Source organism: Empidonax traillii, unplaced genomic scaffold, assembly GCF_003031625.1.
Source record: "Empidonax traillii isolate 1590-97213 ecotype Southwest subspecies unplaced genomic scaffold, ASM303162v1 scaffold118:size1038473, whole genome shotgun sequence".
NCBI classification, from domain to species: domain Eukaryota; kingdom Metazoa; phylum Chordata; class Aves; order Passeriformes; family Tyrannidae; genus Empidonax; species Empidonax traillii.
Window position 1 is genome coordinate 658,276 of NW_020955311.1, and position 23,461 is coordinate 681,736.

The 23,461-nt window shown below is 43.1% G+C and overlaps 1 protein-coding gene across 17 annotated transcripts in view; it reads right to left on the reverse strand.

The window, feature by feature from the left end:
* Nucleotides 1-23,461, reverse strand: part of NFIA (nuclear factor I A) — a 412,008-nt gene that overhangs the window by 64,663 nt on the left and 323,884 nt on the right. For all 17 annotated transcript variants that reach the window (XM_027883107.1, XM_027883111.1, XM_027883120.1 and 14 more), the window contains 2 exons: nucleotides 15,658-15,775; nucleotides 13,041-13,168 (listed from right to left, as the gene is read on the reverse strand). In XM_027883107.1, the coding sequence (XP_027738908.1) occupies nucleotides 13,041-13,168; nucleotides 15,658-15,775 (246 nt within the window). The remainder of the gene's footprint in view (nucleotides 1-13,040; nucleotides 13,169-15,657; nucleotides 15,776-23,461) is intronic.

The window sequence follows — 23,461 nt, forward strand, 5'->3', positions numbered from 1 at the left end:
CCGCAGCCAACTGCCACATGTGAGTCTCCAAATTAATAATGGATTTAGGATATTCATTCCCTGAGCTGTGAGGGTTTGGGGTGTGTCTGCAATTATCGAGATATAACTCTGACACACATTATCCTTCTATCAATGTCATTTCCCTTAGTAGCCAACAGATTATCAGCAGCTTTGTGATATTCCAGGTGTCAAAGAAGAATTAAAACCACAACAATTGCACAAACAAAGGGACAAAAGATGGGATACGTGTTTCTGAGCCCTGCATATCAATTTAATATGTGCAGCTGACAATGATGCAAATGTCCTCGGGAGAGAGGCAGCAAGATCCGTGCCCAAACATACACACACCACCGTCAGCAAGATGGCAGGGAACAGAAGCAGTAGGATTCCCAGCCCAGGACACATGCCTCAGCAGGCAAAGCAACCCAACGAAACAATCCTCTGGTTGGGGAGAATTTTGGAAGCACCTGATATGGAAAAGGGCCCCAAACAAGCCAGATGGTACTTTTAGCTGGCAGCAGAAAGTAGGAGACAGCCAAAAACATTACAGCATTTCCCCAAGAGGCCAGCAAATCGATTTTTAACCATTTTTTTCCAAAGTGACGCTATGAATATAAAAAATAATGTTGCGATGCAATTTTGAATTGCTAATTTTTGAATAATACACTTAAGAAGGCAACAACTGGAAGAGATGAGAAAGCAGCGGATTTTGACTTTCCCAGGGTGGTTGTGTATCTGATATCAGGTTTCTATTCAGTCACTGCCACTGTTTACCTGGAATTAAGTGCCAGGGTTGTTCAGGGTTTTCCACATAATATTAAAGAGAAAAATCAAGCAAAAGTAGAGAAATAGCACTATAAAACCACAATAGTACAGCAGTTCACAGGACATGGGAGAAATGCTGTTTGTAAGACTGTTTTGTCCTCTTAAAATGTGTCTCCCCCAAAAATTATTGGGGTTTTTAGATGATATTTTTTTTTTTTTTAAGAGAGGAGAAACAATTTCTTTAATACTTACAAGGTCCCATTTGGCTGGGAATTTGCATAAGAAATGCAGCTGCTTAGGGGATCTTTTAATTTTTAAAGTCTCTAAATGGCCAGAGTTTGCAATTCTGCCTGGATGACAGGAGTCTTTTCAGAAATCAATTTGATGTCAGATGTCGAACCTTCCCTTTGACAGCCAGAAGCAGCTCCTTGCAGAGCGCATTTAAGTTACATGTGGCTGAGCAGTTTTCACTCAAGGAATGGAAAAGAAGGGTGGGTTGTAAGGACTGAAAAGGCAGAGTGAGGCAGAGGAGTCATGAACCAAGTGGGAATGACCATCACCCTTTGATTCAAAGCTGCACCTCACACCTAGGGTTGACCACGTTCTGAGGAAGAATCAGGATGATGCTTTAATTCTGTTTGCTGTTATTTCAGTTAAGAGTAAAGGCAAGCTCTAAGACAGGGTTAAACCTGGACTACATCCAAAGTGCTTTCTCCTGTTCAGAGCAAGGTAGTGCATTATCCTGCTGCTTCAAGGATAATACTCCTGGAGACAAACGTGGGTTGCTGTAATAAAATACTAAATACAAAGAAAGATAATCCATGCATTTATATTTTTCCAATCTCATTGATTGCCAATTCTTAATTTTTTTTTAATAGAAGTATTTCCCCTCCTATAGGTGGAACCTAAGACATTTTCTCCAGCCCTTGCCAATATAAAATAGTCATATTCTTTTCCAGAGCTGAAGACTGCAGGTACCACTTCACTTGGCTGGCTTTTGGGGGTTCAAAGACCTGCACACAAATCCCACTGAGACAAAAGAAGACTATGCACAAAACAGTAAAACAGCCTATAATTTTCCAGCTAATTTTAGCAACAGGATCTCTTATGTTATGCTTTTTGGTGTATATCACACTGAAAATAACAGTGAGCATTGATGTAAGAGAAGACCAGAAAGGATGACCTCAGTAGGGCTGTGCCAGAGTGGTGGGAGCAAGCAGAGGTGGAGTATGTTAAGGATCACCTGCTCTTCCCTGTGCAAGATACCAGTGGAATCAGAATAGAACTGTACAGTATACATGCTAGATGAAGACACTGCTGAGGCTTAAATTTCTTTGGAGCTGGAAAATGAAAGAATTAAAATATCATCCCTTCTTTCGGCTCTATGGGGGATCACTGCTTTCACACCCTGAGCTCAGGGGTTATGGGTCAAAGTCACAGACTACTCACTCTGGGTGCACAACACAGCGGCTGTCACAGCACACAGACATTCCTGGAGGTGTAAAATGGCTCTGCAGCCACTCAGCCAAGTTGTTACCTGAGCTAATAGGCTGCTAGATGGATTTTGTGCTTCCCTGTGCTCAGTGACTGCTATGGTCAAAGTGTTGGGGCAGCACTTACCTTGAAATGAAGTAAAGAAAGTAATTGGGGAATAATTTATTCACTACTGCTGGCAGTGAAAAAAAACAACAAAAAACCCAAACCAAGTAAAATGATCAGGCAACAGACAAAAGAAGTGGTTCTTCCTTACTCAGCACCATGTAAAATGGAACTCCCTGCCATGGGATGTTGCAGAGGCCAAAATAAAGGATGGGTTAAAAGCACATATCTGAAATAAAAGTTCACTGATGGCTGTCAAACACAAAGATATGAACAGAGCCTCTGGCTCATGAAACTAAGCTGTTTGCTGGCAAAATCTATGAGGCTGTACTCTGAAAAGCATCGCTGCATGCCTGTCCTGCTGTTGTATTCTCCCCTGAAGTGTCCACAACTCACAGACAGTGAACTGGAATAGGTGAGCCTTCAGTGTAGCATGGGAAGAGCCATTTGTTCCTCTCTGTGGGCAGACCCACAGTTGTTGTAGGCTGGAATGTGCTGTACCTGGCAGTTGAGAAGCAGGAAAATTACAGTAGCTATCCAGCACAGTGAAATTAATACATTAAGGAGGATTGCTCCTCACCTTGTGCAGAACCAGGGGCACATCTAAAGTCAGTGTGGCTGACAGTGTGGGAAAGGGAATGGCAACAAGAGATGTAACAGGGTCTTCTTCCTGTACCTGGTCCTGTACCATGTTCTGGAAGTGTTCAAGCCAGGCTGATTGGGGCTCTGAGTAACCCGGTCTAGTGCAAGGTGTCCCTGCCCATGGCAGAGGGTTGGAATGACATGAGCTTAAAGGTCTCTTCTAACTGCTCTATGATTCTCCCTGTCCCCTAACACCTTTCATTGCACATTTTAACTTTGGGTGAAAGTGTTTCCTTTAAAATAAAGCCTGTTTTCTCCTCTAAAGCCAAGATCAAACATGTGCAGGGAATACAGTAGCTGCACTGTCTGCTACGCAGTGGAGTGATGGTTGTACTGGGAATGTTAATAAACAGTGCCCAGAGCAGAACTTCTGCATAAAAAAAGGGTGTATGTTACATCTCTCCCCCTCTCCCCTGTCTCATGCAATATTTACACAGCTGTGCTTTGTAAAAAGTGTAGGGGGGGTTATTATTATTTTTTGGTAATTTATTTACCTAAGATAGCCCAGCATCTGTTTTGTGGTGAGCTTCTTTCACAAAGTTTCACAGTTGTATTGACTTGATGCAAAAGGAGGTCATGGTCCTTACTCAATGATCTTAAAACCATTTGTTTCAACCACTTAGCTATTCTATTTGGTTAATTTGTGTTCTGCTCTGTGTTTTTGGTTTGTCCTCTGCTTGGAAATGTGCATCCTTTGGGGAACTGATCTGGCTAGGTGAGTATTTTAGTTATCTGTTTTATAAAATGCAGAAGTGCACAGGAATTTGCAATAATATGCATCATTTACTGGCTCTCAATATGTACTCTATATTGGCTCTGAAGATTAGTAATATTTTCCAGCTGCCTCAAAAAAAAAAGAGTTCAATGGAGTCTTTGCAGTGGGTCCTTTCCCATGACTGCCTACACAGGTGATGAAGACTTTCCTGTGTCCTGAAGAATTAATAAGCCTGAACATTTCTATACCAGCAGCATACCACAGGAGATAAAATATTGCTTCTGCTTCCCAAACACATTAGAAAACGCAAGTCTGCTGATCTCAACTGCTAAGGCAGCACACGAAAGGAATGTAGTCCATTTCCTAACCAAGATATAATCTATAGAAGAGTTTATAGATCCAAGTCAACATCCTGAATTGGTCCCAGAAGCAAACAAGAAAACCAGTTCAACTTTTGGAAGACAGGTACAATACTTTCAGTGTGTTTAATGCCATTTTGCAACTAAGCAGCCCCAAGCTGCACTATCAGATGATCTTCAAGGATATCTGGGTCAGAGGAGACCTGTCTGGAGCTCACAAAGATTCATGTTTGACAAACACTAAATCAGCAAGAAATGCAGAGCCATAGTCAACCAGAGGAGCTTCTGTCCTTTGGAGCTCACTTTGGAAAGATGCAGAAAGTGTCTGGTTTTGTCCCAGTACTAAGGAAGGCTACAGTTTTCACTTGGTGTCAAAAGTGAAGCCCAAACCACAACACTGTCTTTGGTTTGTGTGTACATGTTTTAGACTCTAGTGGACAGAGTTGAGGACTCCCTCCTCCCTGGAAGTGTTCAGGGCCAGGTTAGACAAGACTGGGAGCAACCTGGTCTAGTGGAATGTATCACTGCCTGTGGCGGGGGGTTGGAACTGAATGTTTAAGATCCCTTAGAATCCAAACCACTCTGGGATTCTATGATTCTGTGTCCAGCAGAATGGGTAGCAGAACACAGCTCTGCCAGCAAAACCACTTGAAGAACTTTAGGTCCATGGATGAGCAATACAGCACTCTCATCCCAGGAATCCGATTGTCATCAGGAAGCATTGTTCCAGCCTTTGTCAGAAAATAGTTTTACATGCATTAAATGTTTTCTATCAGTCTGAAAATTGATGCAGGTGATGCGAATTGTGTGTGAAGACATTAATAGCTCAGGTGATCTTATGATGTGACAGCACACAGAAGATCTGCTTCTAACTCAGTCAGTGAAAACTATGTACGGATGATGCTAGGACCAGGTCAGTCAAAAACAACTTTAATTTGATAACTAAAGTGAAATTCTTTCTGCATTTTTAACTCAGAACTCCTACAGCTCCATGCTCATTTTTAAGTGATGCATTTCCTGACATCTGGAACTGGATGTGAGAAGCAAAGCCACAACACTGACTGACCGACCGACTTCTCCGGGACAATACTGAAGGGATGTTTTCCTCAGGGGATTACAGCAAAGCTGAGGCATGTGCTCTAACACTTGCATGGGATTACTAATTTTATTAAAAATGGAAAGTACGGTTTAGACTGAATCTCAGGGCCAAGCTTGTTGTGTTGTCCAGTGTCTGGAAAAAAAAATAAAAGGAGCCTTGGAGGGATGTGAAAACATCTAGAACTTTTCAATCTGAACTTTTTCAATCAGTAGTTCTTCCCCCATCTCTAACTTCCTTCCATGACTTTGAAGCAGCAATGCCAGCAGCATGGCATGTTGTCACAGGTCTCATGCTACTACATGAATTGCCAAAGAAAAGCTGAGCTATTGATCCAGTGGTAATTTGCTGTCAAAATGATTCTGTCTGTTATGGCAAATGAGCAATGTTAATCATTTGACTTGACAAATGCCATGGCAAAAGACTGACAATGCTCAAAGCACCACTGTGGACCTGTTGCATTTTTCCTGTCTCCATTAAGCTCTTGGTCTTTGCTGGCCTTGACCAATTAGAGTTTAAGTTATGCATTAAGGTGTAGTTCTGGAAAAGTTCTGTTTAAAATAAACAACAACTTATATTGGTGAGTAACTCATCAGCTATGCAGCAGCCTGATTCTGATTGCCTGGCAGAGAAACACACACATTTTGTGCAGTATCTGATAAAAGATCTATAATGTGCTAACACAAACCTATCATGTAGCACCTGTGACTAACAGATTGTGATATCAAAGTCTTGATGTCTAAGTGCTCCTGTAAATGCATTAAACTTTTAGCGGCAGGAACTGTAGACTGCCAGTGACAAGGAGCTGATATGGTATTTCAGTAAAAGTTGATAAGTGTTATTGCTCTTAGAAGAAAAGAAAAATCTTATGTTCTTGAAAACCACTGGGCAGCTTGTGTTTTGATGGGATACTGTAATGCAGAGAGCAGGGATACGGGAACACATGGACTCTATGAAAAAAAGACATTTCAGAAAAGCTCTGTATTCTACAGCTGCTGGAGTTCCTTGAAGTATGTTCCCATCACGCGTTACACTTCAAGCATCTACCTGTTCACTTGAAGCCAGATTTTTAGGCAGCTGCATGACATGAGGCCATGCTTAACTCCAATTACCTGTAATGGAAGCATAAAGTTCCTCCTGAACATGAGGAAGAACTTCTTTATTGTGCAGTGACTAAGCACTGGAATAGATTGCCTAGAGAGGTTGAAGAATCTCCCTCCCTGGAGATGTTGAAGATTGGACACAATACTTTGCCATGTGCTCTGGGATGACCCTGCTTGAGCAGGGAGGTTGGACCATATGACCCCACTGTGGTCCATTTCAACCTGACCCATTCTGTGTGAAATGTTCTCACTGTCTTAAGATATTAAGTTCAATGAAGGAAAAAAATGGCCCTGGTGCCTGCTGGTAGATGTGCTGAGGTGTGTAATGAAGCTGCTGCACAAGGCAGGTACGATTGGAATGGCTCTGGAAGTGTGCTGCCTGACTTTACACACTGAGAATTGGAGGGCAAGACAATGTCACATGTGGGAAATACTGAGTGAGTATCATTGGCAGGTATCCTGAATGTAGACCTCCTTGGATATAAGGAAAAGTGATGTTTCCTAGGTTTTGTCTTTCTTCAGTGGTCTATGAGTATCCAAATAGTTTAGCTCAAGGAAATTAATAGAGATCATGAAATTCCTGTGTCTAGTTACAATCCAGTGAAAACTGCCCACTACAGCAAGTCACTGCAAAGTAGTGCCAGAGAATTATTTGATATTGAATACTACAGGTCTGAAGCTGAATGTTTTCCCAGTAAAAAGGGATTATTTTTCTATTCCTTATTTTGTATAATACATGGTTCTCATGTTTTTCATCATATTTTCTGCAGTCAGTCCCTTGAATCATTGGCAGTAACATAGTGCAATCATTGGAAACTTCTCTGGGCTCTGAGTTAGTGCATGGCGTCAAGTCCTTTGATGAGCCCATAGACCTTTTGCCTGAGGACAGATAAGACACACTCTGCATCACTGATGCTGGGACACACTACACATATTTTATCTTCTAGGCAATGCCAGGCAACAACTGTGTTTAGGGCATAAAGAATGCATAAAGAACACAATCTAGGATCTCCCTTATAGCACTTTCTCTCGAATTTCCAAGATATAATTCCAAACAGACTTCAAAAACAAACTCTTGTGGTCATCTGAGCTATGCCTGAATGAGTCTTTCTAATGCATACGGCATAAATAAAAAGTTACTTAGTAATTATGGAGAAGTTTTCTTGCGTGCTGAGAAGAAAGCCCCTGCCAGATTTAAGAAAAGCATTATTGAAACAAGAGTTTGGACTGGTTGCCTGCATGCGGTTGTTCCACAACCAACAGTGGGGAGAGGCACGGCACCATTAAGTTAGGGGTCACTGCCACTGCAAGGGAAATACTCCAAAATAAGATCTCAGCTCCTTGGTTGCATAGAAATTCCTCAGAACCTGTTTTCGGACAGACCCATAGATGGTGGCATGAGAACAAGCAGCAGTAGCCCCAGTGGTTTAATGAGCAATCATGATGCTGACTTTAATAGCATCGTTACTACCAAAGACGTGTCCAGTAGTCTAACGGGAAGCTCTCGAGCTTACTGCAGGTTCATATAAAATTATCAGTGTCATAAGTCTCTTTCAGACATGCACTGCAAGTAGTATTACTGATTCCTTAATGTTTCTGCACTGAAAGTCTCATTTGGTTCCTGGGGTTTTCAAGGTGAAGACGCACAAAAGCCCAGCAGAGCATGATGAGAGGAAAACAGCCAGGGTGGAGTTGAGGCAAGGGGACGTGGATGACCAGGACATGAACAGCCCCATCAGTCTTTCAGTGGAAGAAGGACTACAGAGCTTCAGCCATTTTGCAAGTCAAGCTGGTTAAGACCACAATCAAAGCAGAGCTAATTGTCCCTTCAGATATCTCAAGATGTCAAGGAGTACAAACTTGTACCTTTCCTGGGATTACTGTCCTCTAGGGAGTAAACTACCTCATGGAAATACAAGTAGAAGATTTAAGAATGCAAGTAGAAGATCTAAGTAAAGAAACCAATGGGATACTCTAAATTTGCATCTTAAACATTTTTTCCATGCCACACTGTAGAAACACAATGGGAGTAGAATTGGCAAATACCATCCATATGCTTCACAAAATGACTGACAGAGCACAATGTGAACATTACTTCTGGACTGGATCAAGGGAATGCATTAAAAAACGCATAAGTGGAATACAGATATACATTAACTCAATCTTCTCTTATTATGGAATTAAAAAATGTACACCTGTAATTATGGCTTACCTCCATTACAAGCAGAGCTGCCACAGAACTGAATACGGGCCAGCTTTGTGCAAGAGTTCAAAGCCAGTATGATGCTGCCTTATTTTCTTACTAACATCATCTTTATCCTCTCTTGCCCTTCTTCTCAGTTAATAAGAGTTATGTACTGAAAGTGCTGAGATAAAGTAATGGTAAGGAGGATACCACAAAAGGTATTTGAAAAGCAGAAGTAATTTACTACACGTCTGCTTTGTTTTACTTCCTAAGCCTTCCTGTTGTGAAAGGAAATTCATCTTTTCTGGCAGACTCCAGCCTTTTTAGGCCGGAGAGCTCCCCAGGAGCTTTCAAGTGCAGGTAAATGAATGTGAGACTCAAGGAGTACAGTACAAGGAACATGGGATTAATGTTGGGTTTTGCTTTAGCTGTCACATCTGACATATAAGGAGAGTGCTGCATCCTTGGTTGCAAGAAGTATCTCGATGTAAAAACACAAGGCTGAGTCTTTGCTCATTACTATAAGACTGAAATGCCACGGAATGGAAAGGTCGTGTTGCTGATGGGTGAAGCATGTAGGATCTACAACCAGGTGGGTGAGGCATTTGGTATCTACACACAGCAAAGTTTCCACATGAGACAGACGTCAGGGTGCTCCAAACAGAGCACGTGAAAGCTCAGAGGAAGGGCTGTCGATGGACAATAGGTGCAGCCTGTATCCTGCACACAGCAGGGACCCCAGAGTAGGCACGGGGGAAGCATCCACTGCCTAATCTAAATAGCACACAGAGTGGTTTTGTCCTCTTCTGTTCTCCTGCCAGTTTGCACATATGTTCTGAGTATACAGCCTGCCCTCCAAAGACCACTTACAGGGGCAATCACAGGGAAGCAAAGCAGGGAGAAAGTATCCAAAAAGGGAATTTGTTCAAGAGAAAAAAATGGAGACAGATGTAGAGCGACTAGTCTCGGCTGGCGGTAAATAACCCTCTGCCTGGAGTGCTCTTTCTCTAAGAGGAGTTCACGTATTCCATTTCATATTTCCTTTCTAGGAAGTCAAATCTTTGTTTTCCTGGCATTTGTTCTTTTTCCCTTCCGTATGGTCTATAACTGTCTTCTCATTTTTCCTTTCTCTTCTATGTTTTGCTGTCTTTCAAGTGCATTTCTCCCATTTCTCCCTAATTTTCCTGCACTGTCCCAGGCAACATCCTTTACTACCACCCTCTCACAGTCTTTGTGCCATGAGCACACGGATGCTTCACACCTGCTCCCGTGCCTGAGTCTTCCCTCTTTCTCATGTGCACACCTCAAAATTAAGCAAATGCAACACACAGAGACAGAATATTCATCCTCTCGCTCCCATAAACCTGTCAAGGCATATAGGCCAAGAAGCTATCTCTGCATAAATCTAAATCTCCTGTGAGGAAGCAATCTACTCAGAGGCAATAAAGCCAAAGGATATATTATTATCTTTGGTGTGGATCCTACTGGGTTGGGAGGTTGGCTGCTGGCTCCTCTCTGAACTTTCCTTCCCAGCCAGAGCAGCCATCCCACAGACAAGTCTAAGCTTCCTTTTCTTGGTATGATTTCCTCCTCCTGTTCTTTGGCCAGTAACCCAAAGGACAGGGTTTAATTATGGAGTTTGGAAACCTGGCTTACACTACTCTGCCAGCACAGGATAAAACTTCAGCCTGTCTTCTGAACCCGCATCATTCTGCACTGCTGATACCTGTGTTATCCCATGCAGCATAAAATGAATTGCATGGAAGAAATGCCAAGTCAAACAAAAAGATGGGTTTAGTCTTCAAACTTCTACTTCAAATTTCACTGAGAAAAAAATCCCAAACGCTGAAGCTCAGAGATTATTCCATGTTAGAACTATGCCACCATTTTGATTGTAGATTAAATAAATGGCAAGGCCTTTTTCTGTAAATAAAGACATCAGAAAGGATGGATCTGAAACAGGTCCAGACTCCAAAGCTCCCTCTCAGAGACGAATGCCGTGGCAAGCCACTGGGCAATGGGAAATGTTAACATCACTTGTACAGCTTTTAGGGGACCAATTTATTTGCTAGGCAGATGCCCCAGTGAAGACTCACAAAACACTTCTGGAGATGAAATACCCATGTGGAACACAAAGGGCCACACGTTAGTATCAGACCCAGGTGAGATGTCTGTGCACAGACCACAGCAGGATGTGTCCCTTGGAGGAGCACCTCGTGCCAGTGACACACCACTGCTGCGCTAGCATGGAAGGACACTTCAGTACTGTTTTGTCCTTCACCACCAATGATCTGTGGCTCTTCAGGTAATCTCTCTGTCAGCCATGCTCTTGCAGCAACCCGGTTTTACAGAGAAGCTGAGGCAATGAATTCAGAGGACAGGCTGCTGGAAAGCCATGGCAGAAGCACTGGGGTGGGGCTATGTGGATATAGCACAAGGGTGGCTTGAAAGTGCATCCCACATGGGCAGGATAAAGCTCTTTTTCTTCATAGCTGTGACAGTGATAGATGGCTTGGTGAATCTGAGCTATATCGAGTTGGTACCTGGCTAGAGTCCCTGATGCTGCAAGGTGATTGTCTACCATTTTACAGGCAAGACTAAGCAGAATCTGGGATTTTTCTATAATGAGTGAGGAAGGTCATCAGGAAGGAAGAACCTTCTGTCCCCTGACTTGTCCTTGCCTTTCTGAGCACCTCAGGAAGTTTGACATGGGTAGCTGTGCTTCTTCACAATGGGCACCCAATGGAGCCAGGGTGGTGCAGGTGCTTCAGAGGTGTAAGGCTTTAGGCACTTCTCTTGCTCAGCTCAGCAGTTCAGTGTCACCATCTAGCTAGGACCTGAATGAACCAGAGGTAATGACCACACGTGGGGAAAACCACCAGAGGTGACAGCAAAATTAATAGCCAACCTCTGGCTGTTGCACAAATGGAGAACATTTGTCATTAACAAAGAGTACCCCAAACTTTGGGGGGAGCTGTCCCCTCATCTGACAATGATGTAGAAGCAGTGACCCAGTCAGCTTTTAGCCATCTGTCTCCGCACAGGAGGTTGTGATCTCTCCCTTTCACTGGGCACTGAGCTTCTGAGCGTGTTTTTGCCGCTCCATGAGCAGACTGGTTTAGTACCAGGTGAAGCTCTGCCTTACATCATCTGGAACCTGGAGCTGATGGAGGAAACAGCCCCTGGTGCCTACAGAGCAGGACACCTCACTGCAAACACCAGGGCCCTGGGGACGGCAGTGGCAAGGCAGTCACGGGGAGCCTGGCACTTGTCTGCCTGCAGGTCCACCCTCTCCTCCTGCCAAAGTGCCACATCTGCAGTCAATAAGGGCCCACAAGCTGGCTCCTCCTCATTAGAGCAGAGAGGGCAGCTGGCAGGGGATCCTCCAAGGGCTCCCAGGCACAGGAATAAGTCCCCTCCCAGTCTGGAATAGCCCAAATTTGGTGACTTTCTGGGCATGCTGTAAAGGACAGCTGTTTGACAGGGTCTCCAGAGAAAGCTGTGGGTATGTTTCCTACATGATGAAGGATATAGGTGGCTGGCCAAGTGCCCACAGAACTGATTTTAATGCTGTTCAGGTCGAATTTACTTTTCTGTGCTGTACAGTTCATTATACACAGTGCCCTGGACAAGCATGTGTTGTTTCCAAACAAACCAAACCCAAACTATTTTAAATCCAAACAAACACGAAAGACAAAAAATACCAATTGCGAAAGATCTTTTGCACTTAGAGAGGACCTTCTCAAACCCTGGGAGGCTGGAGATGAAGGTACTGCTTGCCTTCCTCTAACAAATAAGACTTCTGATATTTTTATTGGCAACAAATGTTTGATTATTAATCTGTAAGCAACACTGTGGTATTAACTTCACCTATGCATGTAGCACTGACCCAGAAAAAACATTTCCAATAGTATTAAGCACCCAGATGATCTCAGGATAAGTGATCAATGAACAGTTAAGTATGTAACATAACCTCAAAAAAATGATCAACAAGAAAGATCACACACAAAAATTAACTGAGAAGAGAGACCGAAGAGCTGCTTCCTCAACCTTCTGAAGTGTAGCACCCAGTCATACCTATTTTGATATGAAGCCTCCAATCACACTTCACAGCATTACAGATTAATAAAACAACTCCTTCTGTAAGTCTCTTAAAAGTCATTACTAAGTGAGCTCAAGTGTTGTAAAATGCTTGAAAAGTCCTTCTACCTTATATAAGTTTAGGGATATTTATTTAAGCAGCATAACTGATGGGCCACAGCCCAGACAGGTACTGCTTTTTGCTAGAAAAAGCTATCCCACAGTTCAATCTGGACATTTTGACAGAAAAAAGACCGCCTATCTTTTGCTGCATTATTTAAATACTTCAGATATTTGGCCAAAACACAGAAGTGACACACTACAGAAACATTCACAGCTGCAGGAGTAATAAAACCACTACCATATTTTCATTAGACTGACTGTTTCCCAGAAGTTACAAGATGTCTAGAACTGATCATCTCTCTACACAGCATTCTGATAACAAAACAGAGCAAGTGAAGATGAAGATCTCGGGCTCTGGAGAGCCGTGGCTTACCTGGCTCCACTTCATGCCATCCGCTTGACTGGCTGCCACTGCCTGGAGAGCGCCCTTGGCTTGTATAGAACGGCTCCTCACCAGGACTGTCCATCTCATCCTCCACAGACTTGAGACGTTTTGTAGAGCTGAGAAAGCAAAACCACAGAATAAAGGCCAAATCTGTATGGAAAAGGAGCCGTGGCATTTCTGTTGGAACATATCTTGCTAGCCCTGCTTCAGACTAACTTGGTTATGGAAGCTATAACAGATTTAAGGCCCTGGGAAGGGGAAAGTGGGAATCCTGCAGAGACATCCTGCCCACCCAACCTCTCAGCATCCACTTTTTTTTTTCCAATTTGCTTCCTATCCAATGACTAAGCTCCAGTGAGATACAAAACCACCTTTCACAGTGTCCAGACTGAACCCCTAAACATGTGCTAGTTTAACTAGAAGATAGTTTGACATTTAAATTTTTACAGCTCCAGAAGTAGGACATTTTTAAAGTAACAAAGGTCAATGAAAAGGCAATAATTTAATTTGCATTGTGTGATTTTTTTAACTGGAATGAATACAGTGCTGATACACAAGACTTATTTTGGTCCCCAGATTTTTTCACAGCTTACTCTGAAAGCAAATTGTTTATCAGTTCAAACTTCTATTTTCAACCTTTTAAATTAATCCACATTACACATAAGAAGAAATGCAGACAACTGAATAATGGAAGAATCCATATTTGGTTCAAATGTTCATGTTATCCTACAAGAATAAGCATTTGACTCTGGAGCTGAGTGCCAGTAAGCACAGAAAGCCTTCAACAGGTATCTCTGGCCAGTGTCAGCATTAAAGGATCCCCTGTGCTATGTCACACCTCCCTTGCCAAAAGCTCAGGACACAGAAGAGCCCTTTCAGTGGTCTCTGGTGGCCACTGGCTCCAGCAGTTCTGCAGGGAGAGGGTCCCAGAGCCAAAGACACTCAGCTTGGCTCTGTTTTCCATAATGAGTTGTACAGACTGCGTGGGGATGTTACTGAGAATTAGTTTTCTAAGTACTTTTCCAAGCCTGGATCAGTTCACTTTTTTTCCCCCCAATCTGTATTCTATTAAGATTTAAGGCATTCAAGAACAGGCTCCTCTGTGTAGGGGGAACATATTTAACAGACATAAAATCTTCCACTGCAATTCCTATTGGTTTAGAACTTGCAGCCTCCCCACCCGAAGCTATGCACAGGTAGGAGTTGGCGGGTTTGCAAAATCAGTTGGTGAGAAACAGGAAGAATAAGTCTTACGGTATGTGTGGAATGCAGGTTTGGCCATTCCTTAATTTAGAGAATTGTTATGTGTCAATAGGGGAAATTGTGTGCATACAATATAATTACTGCCTGATAATTCTGCTGAGTCTGTGTATTTAAAGAATTTTTTTTTTTTTTCTGACTGGGAACAGCCTAATGAGAGGAAAACAAACATATTACCAAGTTATTAACTACCCATGCTGTTTATAATTAGCTCCTTATCAGTGGTAGCTATTTGCAGAAGAATAGAGGAGCAACAACTGAGCTCTTAAGTAACATTAATAACCTCACTTTTGCTTCTGGAATCACCAGTAAATTCTACCTGAGAATGGTGCTAATGATGAGCGCTGTAGGCTACACAGTTTACAGGCAAAAAAGAAACAGCACCAAGTTTTTAATTGATGTGCAATGGGAATTGTAGTCACCAAGCTTCATAACATGTACACTAAGTGCAAGAAGTAGAATGTTCTTCCAATCACTGCAAACTGTAAGAAGTTATTGCTAAAAGCCTCTCATTAAAGATTATTATTTTTTAAATAAAAACAACAACTATATTCAAGCTATTGAGATTTTTTACATGTGTACGTGCTTACTGCAAAGCTGGTTGCACTGCAGGCTGAGATAAAATTGTAAAAGAACATTGGGCTGGAGTTTAGACTTTCTTGTCATGTCTTTGAAATAAGTGATCTATTTTGGCTGTGGGGAAAAAAAAAATCAATCTGGTTCCTTAATAGTGTTCAAGACTACTCAAGTGACTGGGTTTGTTTATAAATCTAATCTCATGGATGATTAAAGGGAAAGGTAAAAAATAAAAAACATCCTTGTTTGATAGTTGGCATCTAACCCAAAATCAAAATCAGCCTGGGTAGTCATCTGCATTAACAATTCAGTTTTCCAAAGGCTGAGTCACAAATTTCTAAATGCTTTATGAAAACTAGAATGCTTTATAGGCCAAGGTCCTAAAACAATGTTAATCTCACAGGTAACACTTTTTGCAATAAAGAATACACATAAGTCTATCTTAAGACTTTGCTCACATCTCAATATTCTCCAAATTCTCTTCTGCCACAGCTGAAACTTAACAATTTCAGGGGAACTTCTCCTGACACACACAGATACAAGCCAGAAGTTACACAAGCCAATGCAGCAGTTTTTCTTTGAGGTTTCTACATGTAAAAAGAACTTTAACAGCAATGCAGCTGAACATTCAACTCTGTGAATCTGAAACAGCTCCACATCGTGAGGCACCCAAACAGCTTGTCAAAGAATTTAATGGTTACTTTCCCAGATGAGTAATGATGCTGCCCTGGGTTTCCAAGGAACCTGGTAGTAGCAGAGATTAAATTACCTGGTAGAGGATGTGCTAGGTAAAGACCTCCTCATTGCTCCTGGGCTCATGCTGTAGTATGAAGAACTTTCCAAATCTGAGAGGGAGAAATTAGGGCCTGTTCCTGCAGCTATCGGTGCTGGGGAAACAAAAGAGATTACAGTCAGTAAGTCATGTGAATATGGTATGAATTGCTCTTGAAAATCACTTTCTTCTTCCTCGTGAGAGTGTTTAGTTTCACAATGAGAACAGGTGGGACATGGAAATTATGAAATGCTAATGGTAACTGCCGTTGCGATCGAGAAGATGGAAATTTTATCAAGAATACAATGTTCAATGACATACACTCTTCTTTGCATACCTCCAAAGCTACTTTTTTTTAAATAAAAAAATTAAACAATTTTGGCACTACTTTCTTTAAGCACTGCTTTTCTATTAATATCAATCTAACATTTAATGAAACTTGTTGCTTTTAGGACAACATTGAATCTGTTGGCACGGTTACAGATAGGCTGCATCATCCCTGTCGTATGCTTGGCAGGATTTGTAAGCTGCATAGGCAGGGATATACACACCTCAGGACCTTCGGGGTATACGTGATGTACATCCACAAGCACAGAAGTTTCAAAATCAGATTAGAAATCTGAGTTCTTTTGTGCCTGAGAGCATCTGATTTTTCCTCTGGTCTCTTCTCCAGCTAAATCAGAACTAGAGACATATGACTCCCAGAAAGTTTTATCCAGCAGTGAGCTTCCAGTGTTCACCTCTCATCACCTTCCCTGAAGTTTTATTGTAAGGGATATGAATACCTGCAATTTCTCTGTCCTAGAGCTTTGGCTTTACACTAAAAACAATGAATTCCTACACAGCCTAAAGTTTTCAGGCACAAGCCATGTGCTGTATTCTTCTGGGAACAGACAAGGAACAGAGCAGCTTAATGCTAAAGTGAACAGAGAATGGATTTCATGCAGAAATGCCACTATACAGCAAATGGTACTATGTCCACTGTCGCCGTTCCAGTGCGGTTTACAGGACAATACATCTTTGGGAGCTGACAATTACAGATCATGATTTTCTCTCACATTTCAGAGCCATCTGAAAAAGGATGTCCTGCACAATAAAATGCACAAGCTTGGCCTGGGCTGTATTGCCTGGGAGCCCTGATTCACAGCCACAAAGGCAAAGCAGTCTCAGTGCCACACAAGGATGCTGAGCCAAGTATCTTTGGTCTGAGAATCTGGCCCATTTTCAAACATGAAAAAATCTTTCAGTCCGATGGGGCAGGAGTGAGGAAATGAAGACAGGATAGCTCCTATCACCCAGCTAACATGTCTGGGCTGGGAGTGCTGCCATTGACTGTAGCAGGGCCAGTTTTTCACCCCAAGTCTTAAGGAGCTCACAATGTCAAATTTGACAGAGGAATAATGTAGCTTTGCAGCTGCCTCATCATCCCCACAAGACAATTAGTTGTTGTTTGGCAAGGATCTTTTAAGAACGTCATTGAGACAGAAAGGGAACAGCCTGGATAGCCACGGACTTTTAAAAGCAAAGGGACGGAAAATACACATCACCATTAAAATTTGAGAAAATCTGGAATGATCATCAAAAGGAATTAAGTTGGGAGGTAATTTATAACGACAACACTCAAATCCTTTGTTATCTTCTCTTAACTATCATACGCTTCCTCCACACTGGGTATATGAGAGGGTGTGTTAACACAGAGAAAGAAAAATTAAGCACAGTAAAATTAACTTGTTTTATCAATTTGTGCTTTCTGCAACAGTTTCCTGACAGCATCTACAAGAGACTGTAAAACTGATGAATTTGCATGGAAAAAGAAACCGGTGTAAGTAATTTGTGTAAAAGGTAACAGGGACATGGACTGCTATAATTCAGACACCCTGCAGATAGCAGGCTGCTGCAGTGTGTGCAGTTATGGGTTAGAAAAATGACCACACTGCAGTCAGTCTGACTTGAATGGAAATCAATCATAAAGGTACTCTCTGCAGCATCTACTCCACAGTTTTCAGCAACTTCTTTGCCAAACAGATCTGTGCTCTGCAAATCCTTTCCTGAGCAATTCCTCTGCACCCTCTACCTCCCAAAGCCCATCTTACAGGATAAGAATACTGTTTTCCAAAGAGGAATATAAAAAGCCAAGCACTCAGTGAAAGCACCATTTCTTTCTGGCCATTGCCAGATTTATGAAACAGTTTTATTCCAAAGAGATATGAAAGAAAAACTGATATGTGGGTAACACTTTTCTTCTTTCTCTCACCACCTGTGTTTATTGCCCTCTCTCCAAATCCTGGGTATTTTTTCAGTTGGCCCTATAGGAAAATGGAATGTATGTGCAGAGCAGGGGTGGGGGAGGAACATTGTATTGTTAATGCTGTGTAAACTCAGTGCAAAGTAGAAAGGGTTGACCACACAGGGGTAGCAAACATGAAGGATGCTTTGCTGGTCACTGGCCAAAACACCTTTCCACACTCAAGAGCCAGTTTGCAACCAGAGGGTTAAAGAACAAAACCCACCTCTAATATACATCAGCAGAGATTAAAGTACCTGGCATGGCTGTGGAGGCCAGCACCTGAACCCACTGGCATCCTTGCACGGGAGCCACCACCCTGCTCAAGGTCTCTGGCCACAGAAGTGCTGTGGCAAAGGTTGCACACAGCTGAGCTGTTCCAAAATCCCTTCTCCTGCTTTCCTGTCAGGGACAGACTCAGTGCCTGTCTTCTACCAAAGGCTATTTGTACCTTTGCTCACAGTTCTCCTACATACTATCATAAATCACAGCCATGTGCTGATGTGCAGAGCTACCCTGACATGTAGAGCCCACTCTGAGACCATCAGGAAGGGGTTAATGGTTTTCATCTGCATGGCAGAAGGTCAAGTCTTTGAATCCCCTTCCCAGATGGAATTTGGTTGCAGCTCCCTGCCTGGCACCTGCCTACATTACTCATCCCTGTGTTTTGCAGCACAATGTGCCACAAGAGTGGGCGTGGAGCAGCCAGCCCACCCAGGAGGCACCTGAGCCTGCTCCAAACGGAGCAGGAAGGTTTTTCACACTACCTTTGGGGACTGTCCACCTCTCACAGGTCGGAGAGGTGAGAAGGGGCCACTTGCATTTATTTGCAAGATTTCTGTGCACAGGTGGCACAGAGAAGCTGTGGCTGTCCCATCCCTGGAAGTGTCCAAAGCCAAGTTGGATAGGGCTTGGAGCAACCTGGGATAGTGGAGGGCATCCCTGCCCATGGCAGGGGGTTGGAGCTAGATCAGCTGTGAGGTCCTTTCCAACCCAAAACATTCCAAGATTCTATGATTCCCAGCAAAGGTAGCAGCTCTGGAGAGTAAGCAAAGGGATCAAAGTGGCATAAACTGTGTCAAAACTCTGTCAAAATTAAACCTTCCTATTGTAGCATCTGACAATCCACCAAATAACCTTCCTATCCCTGCCCCTGTGCCCCAGGAACATGCTCTGGCCCCACACAAAGCAGCAGCATGGCTCCACTGCAACAGGCTTTTCCATGCTGCAGCCTGCACAAACTCCAGGCAGCAACATTAAAAACACACCATTTCCCCCTGTAAGAAATGCAAAGTGACCTTCTGACATCTCAGGAACATCTCCTAAACAGGAAAGGTTGTCAGAAACTGCTGTTGTGAATCAAAACAAAATTCTCCACCTCCATACTGGCCTTGAGTTGCTACCTGACCCAGAGCTCTGAGCTGGGTTAGGGGGAAGTATCCCTCTTCCCTCAGCAACCAGCCTACAGCTCCCATTTCAGCTGCTGGCATCACAAAAAATTCCCTGTGCAGATGGGACACACTCAGAGGGGCAGGAGCAGGTAGTTTGCACAAAAGGAGGAGGAGGAAGAGGAAGGTGGGTACCTCTGCCTGCACACTGTGCTACTCCTGGGATGCAGCACAGCATCTCCCTGCTGCCAGCCAGCTCCTTCCACTGCCAGTGTGTCAGCTCAGCTCCTCACCCCAAATATCAAGAAAAATAAGAGAGAAATTAAGAAAAAACCCTCTGACTTAACCCAATTTGAATATTTATTTTGAAAAATTTATTGAATTACAGAACAGGAAACCCACTAAATAAAACCAGCCAAGTTGGCACTTGTCTCCCTTGGAACATGGCACTTTCTGTAAGCCACCTTAATATTTAGTTTCTCCTTTTTTTCCATTATTATGTATTTATTTTTACAGAGAGGCTGGGATGTGACTAAGATCATTACATGTGTAACACTGCAGTGAAGTGATAATGTGTTTAAGGTTAAATGGGAGAAACATGACATTTGACTAATAAACTTTTTCCTGTGTTGTGACTCCATAAACAAAGGGAAACACATTTGTGCTGCTGCTGAGAGGAAAGGGGAGCTGTTTTTTTTTTTTTTTTTTTTTTCCCCAGGGCCTTTATTTCCTCCACACTGTATCATTAGATTCAAAGAGGTCTGGCCGAATACAACAGATATGAAATGTGTGATGTTCATTTTAAAATTACAAGTACAGCCTGCTATTGACCATCTAATTATGCTGAGTTCCATTTATAAACATAGCTAACCACTAAGTTTATAGAGACTTTTTGTGCTGCTTTAATAGGATATTGATCGAGAGCAAGGTTTGAGTAGACTGCCATTGAATTGTGTAATGGCATACAAAAGGCAAGGTCACGGCAACTGTTCACTCTATGCCTGCAGTCTATTTTTTATTTTAATCTTTTTTTTCTTCCTCTCATACCCAAGCCCACACAGTGAGTTTTGGATAGCAGTGCTTTGCTAAGGAATATAGAGTATCTTTTTAAATGTTAATTTTCATGCTGCTGACTTTAACTGCCTTCACTAGCGTAATGCTTAGTATAGCAGAAAACACACAGGCTGCTGTTCAGAGAGTGCTGGTTTATCACACCCAGCTCTCCCACATGTGCTCTGTGAGGCAAAGGAGGACTAGAACCTCTCCTCCTCTTCTGGGCTACAGGGAAGGCATCCACCTGCCTGGCCCAGACCCACAACAAGAGCCAGGCACCTCACACCTTGCCCCAGGCATCCAGGACATGCTGGGGTTCACAGGACTTTCCCTGCAGCTTGTTTCAGCTGCTGCTGGACGAGTGGCATGAGGAAGATGTGTTACCTCTGTCACACCCACACTCTGTGCCTGGAGCACCGGCAATCACTCATTCCCAGCTCTTGCCCTCACCACAAGGACAGCTTCAGCCCCTTCCTCCACTCTGACAGCTGTCATGAACCAAGTCTGGCACTGGTGTCGCAAGATCCTGAGCTTTCCACAATGTCTTGGCCACAGAAGCACCTCTTACCTGTGGAATTAGTGTTTCAGGGATAATTAGCTGGACCGTTTCTGTGTTTGCACAGGAGCAGTAAGCAATTGCAGATACGTTTGTGTGCTTGTGGTGCCACTGGTTCATTAGAAGGATTAAAAGTCACCCCACTTGCTCCTCACTGCACACAGCCAACACGTTAAACCTCATCGCGTGGCATTTTCAGTCCAGGGTGCAGTCAGAACTCCCTTGTTTATCAGCACGAAGAATGATGTCATTTTGACAAATAACACACCACCAAACAAATATGTTTGATTTGGCTCTAGTGAATGTTCATAAATCCTAAATCTTTCTTCACATCCTGGGCAGTGCAGTTTATCTGGCTGCTTGAAGGACCTCCAAGGGAGGAGATCTTCCCAGCAGCTCTCTCTATACAAGAGCACGTGGTGCAGACTCAAAGCCAAGAGGGAAATATGTTCCCCATGCCTTTCTTCCTGCTCTAGCCTGCCACGACCTCCCAGCTCCTGCCAAGAGAAGGGGACTGTACACTTGGCACCACAGCCACCCCTCTGCCAGCACTTTCTGCAGAGGGTCTTTTCCAATGCCCTGCAGATATCTGCCCACAGCTAGTGGAATATTTTCCTAACAAGGGGAGAAAAGGAGAAAGTTCCACTTGGCCAACAGCTGGCTGTCAGTTCCCAGACCCGTACATCTCCAACGCTTCTGCCTCTAAGCCTTTTGTTGTCAGCACAGGCCTTTCCAGTGAGGGAAGAATGAAGTCTCTGTTATCTAGAGGGGTGTCCTCAGTATCTGGGGTGACAGACAACACTTAGAGCCGAGCTCACACCCTCTGCCTGCTAATAATGCAGGAGAGCTGACAGCATGATCTGCAACACCCACATCAGATGGGCTGGAGAGGAGTCTTTGTTTTTCAGATGCACATCTATTTTCTCTGTTTTACTGGGCTCTGCAAGACTCAGCAGCTGGGCAGCATTTTGAAAGAAAATCTGCATCTATAGGACTGAAGAAAGCAAGTTTCTGTTACCAACACAGTCTAGACTTGTTCAATAGCTCACAGAAAGTGTGATGATCAGCACTGATAGGTAAGACAGATAACAGTAACAGCTGACCTTTCGCTTGATTAATTCATTCCCCAAATTTGCATGATGGAGACAACTGCCTCTTACTTGAGACTCCTTGTCATGTGGACCTCTGAGAACTTCACTAAATAAACCTGGCACATAATTGCTACCAACAATATTTTGTAAGATTAATTTTACATAACAGCAGCCACAGGCCAGTAAAAACTGGGGGGAAATTATTTTATTATTTTATTAATATTATTCTTAGCATTATATTATTAAAAGCAAGCTAGAAAGAAAAATGACAGTGGGTATACACAAAGATGACCTCTTTAGAAAGAAGACTGGTCTCAAATCAGGACACAGAAACATGTAGACAACCCAACAAGGGTTATATTAACTTTAAAAGACTTTGCCTGCCAATTTAGGCAAATATGCAGCAATCACTTTGTTGCTCTGTTATGTTAAATAATTCTTTGAATATGAGCATGCGAATTCATACTGAGTTTGCTGGGAATTTGCTGCTAGACTTGACATTAAACATATCCTACTGGGTAGCCAGGGCATGTCAGGCTGTGGGCTTCTCAGACCTCATAAAGTAAACAAGGTTACGGCTGGTCAGTACATGTCTGGGGCATCTCCAAGGAAAATCCAGGGTGCTATCAAAAGCAGTGTAGCTAAATCAGTTGCTGGCACTCTTCCCTCTGAGTCAGTTTTGAAGTGATATCCCAATATGCTTTGGGGACACTATTTTTGGTAGAGGTGCTGGCTTGTAGACAGGATATAAAACTGAGGTCTTGACCTCCCAGGATTATTAAAAAGCCCATGAAAAACAGTCCAAACCCCTGTGTCTGGAACAGATAAAAGCTGAATATATTTATTTTTTCCCACTAACACCTTTTTTCTTATTTTTGATAAAGTTTGTATTCTTCCTGCATGCAGGTGCCCCATCCTTGAAGGTGGTGCACTTCAACTGCAAGCAGAGGGAACATTTCAGACACAGTTCATAATTTGCAGAACATGCTGAGTGCTAGGATTTCTGATACCCAGTGTTTTCGTTTAGTTACAATAAAGTATCAGGGAAAATTAATAAGCATGAAACACGATGCTCACGAGGTCAGTGCCAAGCTCCGGGACAGGCTGGGACTGGGGCTGGGGTGGCTGGGAAGGCTCCAGCCCTGAGTGGGGCACTTTCCTAGCTAGAAAAAGTGCACACATGGAGCACGACTGACAGAGTCCAGAGGCAGCTCTGCTGTTCAGGGCTCCTACAGCACAGATAAGATTGTGGTGTAGTGGGATGCCTTGCAGAGGGGGAGGGTGAACCCTTTGGGCTTCAAAAGCCTTGTGCTGTCACACCGAAATAAAGTGACATAACACGGAGGTGTTCAAAGCCTGGTGATAACTTGGGTTTGTCCACCCTGGCTGCAGGTACCAGCAAGTCTGTGTACTCAGTACAGTGAGTTAG